At 35.8% G+C, this 15411-nt stretch overlaps 1 protein-coding gene across 1 annotated transcript in view; it reads right to left on the bottom strand.

Moving 5' to 3' along the window:
- The window catches only part of LOC150090765 (integrin alpha-PS1-like), a 373692-nt gene that overhangs the window by 152915 nt on the left and 205366 nt on the right, over positions 1–15411 (bottom strand). The window contains exons 15-16 of the mRNA XM_090379991.1: positions 10601–10748; positions 2632–2712 (exon numbers count right to left, since the gene is read on the bottom strand). Of these exons, the coding sequence (XP_090236117.1) occupies positions 2632–2712; positions 10601–10748 (229 nt within the window). The remainder of the gene's footprint in view (positions 1–2631; positions 2713–10600; positions 10749–15411) is intronic.

Raw genomic sequence — 15411 nt, 5'->3', positions numbered from 1 at the left:
TGCCACCAGTCTAATCTTCTGAAAGCTTCCTCAAGGGCAGCAGTAAACAGCTTTGGAGATATTGTCTCCTTGTCGAACTCCTTTCTCAATTTTAAATTTCCTACTGTCTTTGTCTAGTCTAATAAAGGATGTAGCACTCTCATATATTTTCTTCAAAATCATAATATATGGAGTATCTATGCCTTGTCTTTCCAGTGCCCGAAACATTGCCTTATGCTGTATGGAGTCAAATGCCTTTTCATAATCCACAAATGCCAGGCATAATGGTGTTTTATATTCACTTGCTTTCTCCATTAGCTGTGATATTACGTGAAGGTGATCCATAGTTGAGAATCCTGTCCTAAAGCCAGCTTGCTCTTTCGGTTGATTCTCATCAAGTATTCTTTCTAATCTGTTAGTAATGACCCTTGTGAACAACTTGTAGATATGGGATAACAAGCTAATTGGTCTATAATTTCCAATTTCTGATTTATCTCCTTTCTTATGCAGCAAAACTATGATTGCATTATTCCACTGCTTAGGCATCACACCTTTTCTAATGCACTTTGTGAAGAGCCTTGCCAGTTTTTGTGTTATGTCTCTTCCTCCCAATTTTAACAACTCTACAGTAACTTCATCTTCCCCCGGGGCTTTCCGATTCTTCATTTTCTTCAATGCATGTTCTACCTCATCAGGAAGAATATCGGGTATGTCGTATGTGTTGCTACTTTGCAATCCATCTTCCCCACTGCTGGTATCATTCCCTCGCTCCTTGTATAATTCTCTATAATTCCCTTCACTGATATAAAAAACAAATACATTTTCAAAATCTTCTCTTCATTCCTATCATGTTGCGTTTGGTTGGGGTGATTCTGCATTCGACTGCCATTTCTTGTAAACACAAAGGCGAATCGTGCATAAGCGAATTCGGTTCGTGTTATATAAGATATCGTTCCCCTATTTATAAATCGTGTATGATCGAATTCGTGTAGTGTAAACATGTGTTATACGAGGACTGACTCTACTACATATGGGTAACAGTACCCGAAGAGAAACGTACCAACTGTGTGGTACTACACTCAGGGAAGTGGAAAGTGAAAAAGACCTGGAGCTAATTGTGCAGTCAAATATGAAGTTTGCTGAGCAGTGCAGACGGGCTGCCAGGGCAGGTCATGGAGTCTTGTCAATGATATATAGGAATTTTGCTAGCAGGGACAGGGAGGTGATTATCCCATTATATAAGGCAATGGTCAGGCCACGCCTAGAGTACTGTGTAAACGTCTGGAGGCCTCATTTTAGGAAGGATGTAGAGTTGCTAGAACAAGTACAAAGAAGGGCAACAAGAATGGTGAGGAACAAAGGGGGTGCTCTTACCAAGAAAAGCTTAAGTTCTGCAAATTGCAGCACCAGGAGAGTAGGCACCTGCAAGGTGATCTGACTGAGGTATATAAGGCCTTGAATGGGTTGAGCAAGCTGAATACTGATGGGATTCTTCCTCTTGCTCAGACTAATAACCTGAGGGGGCACAGTTTCAAATTGAAGAAAGATAGTTGTAGAATAGATGTGTGGAAATTTGTCTTTAGCCAGCAGGTAGTTGACTGGTGGAACAGGCATCCATCTTTTGTTGTGGAAGCTAATAGACTAAATAAATTTAAGACTGAGCTGGACAGGCATTTGGAACGAATGGAGGGGTGGAATGGGAGGGTTTTTTTTTTTTTTTGGCTGATGCTGCATAAGCTTGCTTTCTCGCATCATATGCTTCTACTAATGCTAATGGGGTTTTGTTTTTTTTTTCAGATAAGCAATATATAATTGTTTATTGACATCATGATATTGTTCATATCTATTATGTCCTTGCAGAGCTTTGTCATATTCCCAAATAACAATGAACAGGGGAAAGTATCTAGAATTTCAAAATGCACTTAAATTTAAAAAAATAAAATCACATTTTAACATACAAATAATTTTTTAATTCAGTATCATAATAAAATTTACTTGTAAAACACATATATTAATATTACTACTAAGAATTAGTTAGCTGAAGCACAGCTGGAAAAGACATATTGCTCTTGCAAAAAAATATCCAGAAGAAATTCATTTTATTCATACTTGAAAAGATTCACTGTACTAGTAAACGAACAAATTTTTAAGGAACTGTATTACAAATATCTGTTTAATAATGTTGGCATTTCAGAATAATGTAAGCAAAAGATAGAATATTAATAATAAAATATTATTAGAAACAGTATATAATTTCTATATCAAGAGCAAAGACCTGTTGCAGAGTCAATTCAGATATGGCAAAAGCCTTCCCGTATAATTTTTAATTTGAGGTACAATTTCCCATATGTGTGGTGTAAGGATAATGAGCAGAAGTATTCCCAGAAGACAAGTCAAGTGCTAAAAAGGTTACTCATTAAATTTACTAATAGAATTATTTTTTGATAAGTTTACAACAAAAGCAGAAAATAAATAAATTTAAAGAGCCAGTGATTAGAAATCACAAGAAACTGCCACATGTTTGGAAATTTTTCTTCCTCTTAAAGAATGTGTTCAAATACAAAATGTAGTTAGAGAGATTAAAATAATGCTTACATTGTTTCTGAATGCATGCATTTATTTTTCAGCATGAAATAACTGAGATCAACACACCTCTCCTAGTGTCATTGGATTTCCCAGGTCACACTTCACTACTGTGCTGTTAATAGGAATGCATTCAACTTGATCTCCTTTCTGAAAAGCAGATATATTATTTTTATTTAATGCAAGCACATGGATATGAGTAGATTATTATTTAACATAAATAAGACAAAAAAAAAAAAAACTTTCTAATTATATAAATGTTCACCCTTTATCTATAACAAGCTATTAAATTCTGTGATTATGAACTATGAAAACAGATTAAAATATTAAAAAATCTATGATTAAGGTTGATTGGTACATCATTAAGAAACACTTTTATGTTATGTACCTCATCTTATATATGAGGAAGGATTACGATTAAAATAAAATACAGCCTGAAAAGAAGCATATCTGTAATTCAAGCAATAGGCTCGCCAAGGTCCTGGCACAAAATACAGACCCAAATTCTTAAATTACTACGTTGAGTCAACATGCAACCACAAGAAACATGTGGTTCATTATTAGCTCTTACACTGGTAAATAAACTAGTGTGTAATAAAAACAGTTACAAAGTTGTACACACTTCTTGCCTTGGCCATCTGGAGTATATTTTTGGCTTTCCTGGTGGACCCCAAAATAAAATATTTTGTCTTTTGTTCTTAATAATAAAACATTGTGACTGAAAAGATTACTGAACTTAAATATGGCAATTTAAGAAAACTATTTTTGAAATTATTATCTTAATTATATCACTTACATAAAATACAAAAGAAAAGTAAAAAATTGAAACAACTGTTACCTTATAAGCATAATTTGTTGCTTGATTTAATTTGATTTTATTTTTTCAATGGCACATTGGCAGCTTAGGACATAATACCAAGTTGAGAACTGAATATTCTAAAACTTACAGGAAAACTAAAAATAGTATTAGTAGTGACAAATGATGCAAGAAAACAAGCTTTTAAAGCATCAGCAAAAAAAAAAAAAAAAATCCACATCACCTGTCCATCTCCAACAGTCTGTCTAGTTCTTTCTTAAATTTATTCAAACAACCCACTTCCACAACAACAGATGGAAGTTTCTTCCAACAATCAACCATCTGCTGGCTGAAGGCAAACTGCTACACTATCCTGCTACCATCCTTCCTCAATTTATGCCCATTCATGTGTATAGTCTGAGCAAGAATGCCATCAGCATTGAACTTAGCTCAATCCATTCAAAGCTTTAAAAACCTCATAGGTTTCAAGTCTCCAGACAGCAATTTGCAGAACTGAAGCCTTTCTTAGTAAAACCACCCTTTTGTTCCCCTCACCAATCTTGCTGCCCTTCTCTGCATCCATTCCAGCAGATCTACATACATCCTTCCTAAAATGAGGCTTCAAGACCCATATGCATTACTCGATATGTGACCTAACCATTGCCTTGTAACAATGGGATAATCATCTCCTTATCCCTGCTAGATAAATAAGTGGGTATACCACTTATTTATCTTCCTTATGGCCTGGTGGAGTAGTGCTGTGTTGTTCTCGAAATAATCTTTCAGGTTAACTATCACTGTTTTCTGTTGCTCTATCAGGCGGCTTCCTCCCTCTTTCCGAGCTATTGTTAGTCTCTCCACTGCTGACTTCGGGTGGTGTTGGCGGCTCTTGGTCATCATTTTCCTTGTCTTTCGCATGATATCCTTTAGCTCAGTGTTAGTCCAATCTATGACCCCAAAGGAGTATGTTAGTACTAGAGCTGCATAGGTGTTTATGGCTTTAACTGTGTTTCCTCCATTCAATTTTGCTTTCAGCAGGCTTCTGAGTCTCTGATGTTATTTTTTGGTCACGCACTTCTTGATTTCCTTGTGCTCTAACTGCTGAGCCTGCATTATCCCTAGGTATTTGTAGGTCTCTCCTTCTGTCATAGCTTTGATCTCTTTACCAATCAGCAGTTGATAGTTCTGGCCGACTAATTTTCCTTGGTGCAGTGTGTAGGTATTGCATTTGTCTAGACTAAATTCCATCCTGATGTCCTTGCTGAATTCTTCGGTGATCCAGAGTAGTTGCTGGAGTTGCTTCTCGATTGCCGTGTAGAGCTTGCTTGATATTATCCATGCACATCAGGTGGGTGAGGGTGTACAGGTTCTTTCTTCCTTCTTTGAGGTTATATCCATACTTGCTGCCGTTAAACATGGTGGATAGTGGGTTGAGTGATAGACAGAACCACAGTGGGCTCAGAGCATCTCCATGAAAGATTCCTCTTCTATTGGAAATTGGCCTGGTTGTGATGTTCTCAACCTTAATGGTGGTACTCCATTTCGCCATTGTTGCTCCTAGGAAGTTTGTCACAATCAGACTGACCTTTTAAATCTTCAGGGTCTCTATTAGCCAGCTATGAGGTACAGAGTCTGAGGCCTTGCGGTAATCGATGTAGGCCGTGTATAGGTTGCAGTGCTTCTTGTAGGCTTGCTCCATTATTATTATTATTATTATTATTTAAAACAACTGTATTTCAAAGCAAGCAAAAATTTGATAAATGCAAAAGTATATACAAATAACATAAAAAAACTTGAACTATACATTTCATCCTATTACATTACATTTCATTACAAAAGATTGAAATAATTAAAATACATTTATAGTTTGGATGGATGAAAATCCTTTGTCTTTTATCTAGCTAAAACTAAACAAAAGTTTGGATTACTGAAATAAAGTATTAATGACCGGTTTACAGATTTTCAGACACTACCTGGATTTTATTGCTAATAAAAATTAATTTTTAGACAAGTTTACATATGTGTAAGGTGCCCATTGTTTTCATCATGTCCATCCATATATAGCTCTCTACTCATAGCAAACAGATTTTTATGAAATTCTGAGGCATCCCAAATATCTTTAAAAAAAAATAAATAAAAATCTAATATATTTTTCATTTTTTATTCTTCCATAAAACTTCTATATACATATATATAAATATGTATCATTTGTTATTATGGAAGTCAGAGTAACAAAATTTTCACATGTTCTCTTTCTACCCAGGAGGTTTTAGGATCAATTCTGATTCCACAGCCTCTTATAGAAACCATTATTTTTGGATGTTCAAGTATTATTTGAGAAGGAAAAGTCATGTCAATGTGAAATTTTCAGCCTGTTTTGTTGGGCCTCTGGGACCTTCACGACCATTTGAAATTCTGTAGTTCCGCAGTATAAGTTATTTTTATCCATTTAATTTAATATTATTTATTTTATATTCAAGTTTCTATTATGTGAGTTCGATTTCTGATTACTTTTTTCATTAAGAGGAATTTCATTTGATAGCAGTTTACAAGGACCACAGCCTTTCAACCCAGCAATTTGACAAACTTACTGAAAAGCTATGTCAATTGGCTGTTTCAGAAAGCAGTACTGTGTGGTTTTTGATGAGATGTGGCTCTGGCAGATAAAACCTTCTTTATTCCATTTATATATTTTTAACTGTATTATATCAGTTATCTTTTGATGATTTTTTTCTTCACAAATCTGGTAATCAAAAAGCACGTGCCACAACTGAATCAAGATCATCTCAGCAAACTTTATATACTTTAGTAAGGTGGTTTTTACTATTTTTTTTTTTTTTATAAAAATCCCAAACACAAAAGAGATATTAGAAACTATAGTACTTTGTACGGGACGGGGATTGAATGTTCAGAAGACAGAAGTACTTGTGGACATTACACTCGAATTTATGTAGATTGTAATTTTCATGAAATCCACGTGAAGGAATGATGTTCTGTGTTCAGAGTTGGGTGTGTTAGTCTGAAGTTATACAGTAAATGGATGCTGAGTGATTGTGGTACATGTTTCGAATGGTTTAGAAAAGAGAGAGGGAATAATTATAGAGTCCAATTCAAAAGAACACTGACCATGGAAATATCTACAGAAAAGGCATGTGGAAAAAAGAGAATGAGAAAGAGACAGACTTTATAATAGATGGGTCATCAATTAACCTAACTGCCTTCTTTTGAGGGGGGGGGGTCTAGCAGACTGAGAAAAGTTCTGTTCCCACCCCACATGTAGGAACAATATTCCATGGTAGGGCAGGCTAGAGATTTGTATAGAGTGAGTGGTTGTTTCGGAAAAAAAAAAGTAATACCAAGAGTGAAAGAAAAAAACCCTAGATGCAGAGGAAACAGTATTTGTGATGTGCTTATGCCAAGAAGGATTAAAAGTCAGGGTAATTCCTAACAAATATGTGATTTTTTTCTAGAGATCCAAGAATCATCGAAGATAAGCATAAGAGCAGTAGACATTTTTTTTTTTTTTGTGAGATATAAGACAGGGCTGAGTTTAGAAGGTTTGAAATTAATAAAGTTATCTTTGCCACATTGGAGAAATACTTTGAGATCACCATTTAAGAAATTGACGGTAGATATTTGAAAAGACAAAGCTCTTTATGCAGGACGAGGTTTTTCAAATGGAAAGTGAAATGCAATACACTATCATCAGCAAAACTATGGGTAGGATTTCCAGACAGTGAAAGAAGGTCATTAATATACAAGAGGAAAAGAGTGGGAGAGGAAACTGAACCTTGGGGAACATCAGCATTAATGAAAAAGACCTTTCACTGTGGACAATGGTAGAGCCATCTACTATTGCCCACAACGACAGAGAGAGAGAGAGAGAGAGAGAGAGAGAGAGAGAGAGAGAGAGAGAGAGAGAGAGAGAGAGAGAGAGAGAGAGAACTGGATAGCCAATTCCATCTTATAGATTGCCAATTGGCAATCTATAAGATGGAAGCTTATTTGACTTTTATGCTAAACTTGATCAAAAGCTTGAGTTTCATCAAACTTTTTCACTAAATTAATCCACAGATGGGTAACATAAACCAATATATCACCAGTGTGTTGACACTGCCAGAATCAATACTGACAATCAGTGATCAAATGGAAGGTTGAAATAGTTTAGGAGCTGGTGATTAAATGGATTTGTCCATTACTTTAGAAAGAGTGTAGAAAAAGTACAATGGGACAATAATTGGATGGAAAATATTTGTCATTTTTTTTTTAGGAACTATCAGGATATGAACAAATTTACAAGAAGAAGGAAAAACATCAGTGGAATAAAAAAAAAAAAAAAAAAAAAAAGAAGTGTAGAAAGGCAACACACAGAGCAGGAGTGCAGGTTTTTAGAAACAGTGGGGAAATGCCATCAGAACCTGGAGCTTACTTGACATCAAGATTGTTCAAAATTCTGACATCCTTTTGATGGAAGACCACAATAGGCATTGAGTGAAGTGTACTGGGAATGGTATGAAGTGGTTTACCAAGGTTGTCAAAACAAGAGTTAGAAGAAAAGTAGGTTGCTAATAAGTCAGCATCTTTAGCTGAAGAGGTAAGACAACAATCAGGTTATAACACAAGTGTAAGTATAGACAGGCAATAGTTGTAGCCAACAGCTTTGCCAAAAAACCAAAATGCTTAACAACCGTTTGGCCAAGAAGAAAGTTTTCTACCCTTAGCCTGTCCAAAATCTAGTTTAAATTGATTAATAACTGCTTCACAATTGTTGTGAGCTATAGCATAGGCAAAAAATGAATCTAGAAATTTGGATGTTGGCCAGTTTCAATATGCAATATTCTTATCTTGAATAGCCTTAGCACATTTATTGAAAACCAAGGTTTAGATAAAGGATGAGATATTAAGGTAGAGTTTGGAATAAAGGATTTCATCTCTAAAAGAATTATAATTTTACTGACATGCTCTGAGCAGACATTGACATCAGAAGATTTAAAACAATAATCGAACTAAGGAAAAGAAGAATATAAATCTCACAGATCATCCCATTTCGCATTCTTGCAATGCCAAACATGAGACTGAGAATGACCATGAGAGAAAAGCTTCATTGCAGAAGTGCCTACAACCAAGTTGTGATCCGAGGTGCCTACAGGACCAGGGCTATGCAAATGGGGGGGGGGGGTTGCATTGAATGCACCACACCAGGGCCTTTGGATCAAGCAGCCCCAATCAAGGGAGCCATCAAAGTCGCAATAAATAAACGAGGCCACCTTAACCCCTTTTGCATCCAGGCCCCCAAGTACCTTTCCACAGTCCTGTACAGGACTACTCACTTTAACCATGTATTTTGAAGGGTTATTTGTGAGAAAAAGGTCAAAAATATTGGATGAATGTGTAGTTATGATTGTCTGGTTCTCTGGTAGGTAAATGAACAATCTGTGTGAAGTTATTAGTAATTACAAAGGCCTTTGCATCTCGTCCAGCTGGGTTTGTGTGACTAGAAAACTGAAGGCAGATGGAGTTGCGAATGTTAAAATTTCCAAATAAAATTACCTCACTGTTAGGAAAGTTAGACTGTAGAAATTCAAGTTTCAGAGAAAAGAAGTCAAAGAGTTCCAAGTGATTAGGTTGGGAGAATGATAGGGACAGAGGAATTTGACAGAATGGGTTAAAGAGATTTTAAACCATAGAAGATCAAAAATAGAATATTCCAAATTACAAAGTCTTTGACAGGGAATATCAGAGCCAACATATATACAAATAGCACCTTTGAAGAGAAAATAATCGTACAGTGAACAATTAGGACAACTGAGATGGGCAGTGGTTGAAGCAACTGATAATTGGAATTCTGTCAGAAAAATAAGTGATGCTTGGCAGGCTATAAGTGAAAATGGACATCATTGAGATTGGAAATGAGACCATGTATATTTTGTGAAATGAATGAGGAAGTGTTCGGGAGGTATAGATCTTTTTTTTCACAAGTAACTAAGTTCTATTAGTCTGACTATTCACGATGCATTCAGTAGATAAAGCAAAATCAGAGGCAGGAGGGACATGTTGTATGAAGTAATAAAATTTTTGGATATGGCATATGGCATACACACACAGCAAGAATATATCCAGCTACTTGACAAAATGTGGCCTTGACAATGCTTCCCGCTTCCACGCTAATTGTATCCCTCCAGTTACTATCTGACAGAGTAGAAGCAGTGAGATTATACACTAACTGATCCAAATGTCTATAGAATTACCAATAGGTTTGGTACACTGAACTATCTAAAAGTAGGACAAGAAATGCCATTTTAGAGCTGTACCCTTGAGATGCAAATAAGATTGGATCTTGCCATGATGCCCATCATAACATCAAAAAACAATAATCATACTGCACGACAGAGGAGATAGGATTACAAGAACTATGTAAATATGAGTTTCATCACTCACACGCCTCCAATAAGCAAAGTGATGGTATTGCAACCCAGGTGGTATCCCTGTGTTGTATTCACACAACACAGAGGGGTACCACTCTTCTTGCACTGGTTCATGCCTGGGTGCACTATTTCAGAACTTGAACATGTGGGTACACTCAGGGCTATTGACAATAACCACTCTCTGCTCTTGCACCTTTACGACGGTGCAAGAGCAGAGGCGGGGGGATATTGTCACAGAATGGCCATTCTTCCCCAAAATTCGGTCCACTTATCTCACAACAAGTGTCACCCGAATATCAGTTCCATCAGCGTGTTAGACCCTCAGGTGGCAAGCTATAGCTTGCCATACCTGAGAGAATGTCTGACAAGCCTCAAGGATAAATTCATTATAGTAACCTAGACATTCCATGTTGTTAGAGCTACCTCCAATCTTCATGGCCTATACAATCTCTGATGGTATTGGAACATGTAAGTGACCTCATCTACAGAATTCTGCCTGTATATTCAGAGATTCCTGCCAGACATAAGCTATTTGAACTGAAAAAGAGCAAGTGAAATCTGGATTGAAAAATTTGCAGTTTCTACATCCAGTTTGTGAAAATCCACGATACAACAAACTATCTAACTAATTTCTCATCCCACATTTTGGATAAACAAAAATATTTTCTTGAAGAAGGAAAATTCTATTAAAAAAACAGTTGTCACAACCTCTTAAAAAGTTATCAATACTTATTGATGTAATTCTGATGCTATCCATACTTCAAATGAAAAAATTATAAATATTACTTTTATTAAGAGAATATATTATTATAGTTACCACAATCTTCCTTCCTACATAACTAAGGCTAACTGGATGGTAAATGAAAAGTGTGGCATCATAAGCTGGCTCTCGGGAATTATTGACAGTGACCGAAAGATTTACTGACTGTTCACCAAGATACAGGACAGGAATACCTCTTTTCTCTCTGTAACATAAAATTATCTTACATGAATTATCACTTATTGTGAGTTACCATTGAGCAAATATGCAAAAAAAAAAAAAAAAGGCTTAAAGACATTAACTAGATAAATTCACACTTCATTGCACTATAATATTATTAATTATACCTTTCATCCATGCTATTCATTTGCTATTCATTCTTAAGAATTAAAAAACTCTTTCAATTATCTTTCTGCATGTCATACTAAAGAAGAATGATGTTATGAAATTTTTGCAAAATTTGAATTTTAATCCATGAAATCCATTAATACAATTATAAATTATGAATTTTTGAGAAAAAAATCCACTAATTGCTTATTTAGTTATTTCAGCATTACAACTAAATTCAACAAAACATTTTTATCAGAGGTATTTTATGGGGAAAATTTTTCTCACTTTCCTCAAACTTTCTGAAGTATTTCTGGAAAATATATAAATAGAGGATATAAATGTAGCAATTTTTGCAAGCATGGCCAAGAGAATTGAAATTTATCAAGGATAAAAGGAAAACGATAAGTAACATAAAAATAAAAGGTTGAAGTATAAACAAATGAAGTCAAAAAAAAGTTGAAGTGAATAAGTGGAAGCAAAAAAGCAGTTAAAAAAATATTCAACTTGGGAAGATTAAAAGATACAGGAGGGGGTGATCATTTAATTTGCGGACTGGTGCAAGATTTTATGTTTACCACACAAACTTTCAATAACTGCTGCTAGAGGTGCTCTCTCCCTGATCACAGACTGTGTGCGCATGCCACTACTTGTCGAGCTAGTGTTGTGTAAAGAGTTTTTTAAGCTGCATTTCACTGATGATCATTTTGAAGCATTTATCATTCAGATTGAACAGCGATATACGATTCATTATTGTATCATACGGAGCTTAAATGCATCAGAAACAGTTAAATAGATGAATTAAAGTGTATGGTAATGAGTGTCTTGGTAGGAAGGGCATGTTCTGGTGTGAAATGCTTTCGCCATCAAGAAAATAGCAGGCCCCATACAGCTAATATTGTGCAGCCAGTGATCACTGCCATAACTACCAAGGTTTCGCCACATCCCCCTTATTCACCCGACTTAGCCCAGTGTGATTTATTCCTATTTCCATGCCTGAAGAAAACTCTGAAAAGCAAGTGTTTCATGTCTGACACAATGATGCTTGCAGAGTCACAACAGAAGCACTTTCCATGCTTGTAAGATGCATATAATGTGTGGTATGGCAGTGGAAAAAGTGTGAAGTTGAAGAGAGTATTTGAAGAAGTAGAAATACAATTAAGATAAGTCTTGCACCAGTCAGTGAATTAAATGATCATCTCTCATTTTTGTGAACATACACAAACCTCAATTCACTGAGGATAATGGGATCAGGTCAATTTATTGCAAGACAATTTGTTATACAACAATTTGGTGAATTCTTTGTGAGAACTGTGTATGGGAAAGCAAGGCAATAAATGCAAACTTTTAACATGCCATGCTGTAAATGGCCAGTGTCATTTACTTATCACGACACCATTCTTGCTATTTTATATTTTTGATGGAGCATACTATCCACCTTCATTTTTTAATGCACATTCTACTTTTTTAGGAGATCTTATTAAAAGATTGCCACAGACAGGTTAAAGATTGGAATAAAAGAGAACCCTGTTCATACTTTACTTTCATTTCTGCCTTGCATTTTTTTAGTAAATACACATGGGGGGGGGGGGGTTCCAGAGCCCAAAAGTAGAGATCATTACCATCCTAGTTGGGTAATGCACATCTTCTGACATTCAGTTTGCATTACAGTTTTCATTGAAAGAAGTTAATAGCAGGCTAGTACTGTGGAGATGAGTTAAGGGTAAGTGGGTAAGCTTCCCTGGAGATTGTGTAGGGGTCATAATTGGAGTCCAAGTCCCCTATGTGGAAAAGAGCTCTGGTCCAATGAGGCACTGTCACCAGGGCCTGTAGTAGCAGTTCTCAATGTTCCAGACTAAAGGATGGTATGCCAAAAGACACAGCATGGAGCAACTTAGTTAAAAGGGTGTTTATTTATGCACCAAACAATTAAGGTTGTGAGGCATCTGTGTATAATGTGAATTGCATATATTGTATTGTCTGTTTGCCTTATTTGCTTCATAAAAAATCAAGTTACCAGGTGGGGGAGGAACAAAGCACCCACCCATAAAAATTCCTCCTTTGTGATGGGATTTGAACAACCTCATTTTCCATATGGCATGGATCCTAACCATAATGCTACCTGAAAGACCATTAGTACGGGGACAAGATTTAAAGATATATGTTTAAAATACTTTTTTTAAAGGGGGCATTCTTTTGAAGACCATGTTTTTCAAGTAGCTACGATTGGTTGGTTGCAAGTTGAAAAGGATGAGGAAGAAACTTATTAATGCATCATATGCCTCTATTACTAGAAGAAAGGAAAAAAATTAAATGTTTTTTAAGCTATTAAAGTCCATGCTGTTCTAGCAGAATGGATTGTTTGAAGGTTGGGAAACCTAGATTCAGCACCCATAATTTTTTTATAGCTTCCCAACCCTTAATCAATTCATGCTTCTGGAAAAGCATAGGATTTGACTGAGTTGGAATGGTAAAAAAAATAAAAAAAATAAAAATAATAATAAATAAGCTTATCTGGATTAAAGGTGTTATAACATAGATGGAATCATGCAGAAATAATCAGTTTCCAACCTGCCTATGAGAAGGATTGGTGTGAATCCTTTTTATGAAAAATATATGGATAAAAATATTTTATTTTCTTTTTTCTAAACCTTTGCATTCCTTTTTAAATTTTTGCATTCCTTCTTTCTAAGTTGCCAAAATTTCTCTTGTTTCCTAAAACTTTTATTGAATTGATTTTGTTAATTTCTGATTTCTGTGTGATACACCAAACTGTTGTAGCCACCAAAATTTACCCCAGGGGGCTCACACATCTGGTGAGTATGGGTTTGGCACACCCAGGGTCCTGAGCTAGATATCATTATTGTTCTCTTTCTTGGTGATTCCCTTCTACTTCTGACTCTCTCTCTCTCTCTCTCTCTCTCTCTCTCTCTCTCTCTCTCTCTCTCTCTCTCTCTCTCTCTCTCTCTCTCTCTCTCACAGGATAAAAATTTTTTTTTGGCTGGTGCAGCATAAGCTTCAGGATTCCTTGAGCCATATGGCTAATAATAATAATTGCCACATATAGCAAAATTGCATCTTAAGCTGGAATGCACTGCTTTTCTGACATCAATTAGACTATTTTTTTTTTTTTTTTTTGGAATCACAGAATGTAATTTTTAACATTTTATTCTTAAATTACATTTATCCCATTCCTCGTTGCCTGAATTTTTTTTTCCCAATTATTATATGCCGTGTTCAAAAAGAAATGTAACATATAGAAGAAACTGACACAATATACAGATCTGTCAAGGGGCAGTCTTGTCTAACCAATCTGATAGGTTTAGGTTGTTACTACGATGCATCGATCAAAGAACTGGATGCAAAAAATAATTTTTACATCACATACTTAGATTTCAGAAAGGCTTTTGATAGCGTTGCATATAAAAGACAGTTGCACAAACTGGAGCAATGTGGCATTAAGCGCAAGTTACTGCTACGGATAAAGGGATGGTTGAGTGGGAGAAAACAGAGAGTGGTAATCAACAGACACTGCTCTTTGTGGACTAATGTTATAAGTAGAGTTTCCCAGGGTTCAGTGCTGGGTCCATTCTTGTTTACAATATTTATCAATGATATTGATGAAGGTATATCAGACTTAACGTCTAAGTTTGCAAATGATACAAAGATGACAGGATGGTTAATGACAGTCACCAGGGTGAGCTACTGCAAAAAGATCTAGAAACTTGTGTCAATAGGCTGAGAAATGACAGCTGAAGTATAACATTGACAAATGCAAGGTACTGCACACAGGTAGCAGTAACCCCAGAGTAACTTAACTATGTGTTGTTGTTGTTTGTTGGATTTATTGGTGCAAGGGGTACTAAGGACATAATGCACTTATTACAATCTTATTTGGTACACGATTGTTATATTAAAAAAGAGGATTCAGATCAGATAATATTTGTTTATCATTCTCAGGAAGGTAAAAATGTCATTAATATCTTGTCGGCCTCCAAGGATCTGCTGTAAGGTAAGTCTATTAAAGGAATATAGATGTGAAGAGAAGGCTGTTTGTTGTTCTCTCAAGTATAATAGGCATTCAATTCACAGTGGTTTACTGTGAATTGAGTTTGACAGTTGCTGCATAGTGGAGGATTATCCTGAGTGAGTAAACTAAGAGTTAGGTGAGTATGTCCTATTTGCATTCTGGCAAGTACTACTTCTTCCTTTCTATTAACTCTTAGGCTTGACAGCCACTGCTTATGATCATTTTTAATCTGGAGGAGCTTATTGCTTTTTTGCTCCTGCCAAATGGATAGCCAACAGTGCTATGTATAATGTATTTGAAATCTGTGTAAGGTATCAGAATGTCTGATGTTATGTGACTGGCGTTCTTGGCAGCAAAGTCTGCTTGTTCATTTTCTATGATTCCAGAATGCCAGGTATCTAACAGAAAATTATTTTTTGCCTGTTTGCAAGAAGCTGCACTAACTTGATTCGAATTTGTTGTAGTAATGGATGACTGGAAGTAAGAGCAGACACAGCACTTAAGGAATCGG

Source organism: Mastigoproctus giganteus, chromosome 1 (assembly GCF_048544385.1).
Source record: "Mastigoproctus giganteus isolate SK-2022 chromosome 1, ASM4854438v1, whole genome shotgun sequence".
NCBI lineage: Eukaryota > Metazoa > Arthropoda > Arachnida > Uropygi > Thelyphonidae > Mastigoproctus > Mastigoproctus giganteus.
The sequence above is the reverse complement of the archived record's forward strand: the minus strand, read 5'-3'. Positions and strand labels throughout refer to the sequence as shown.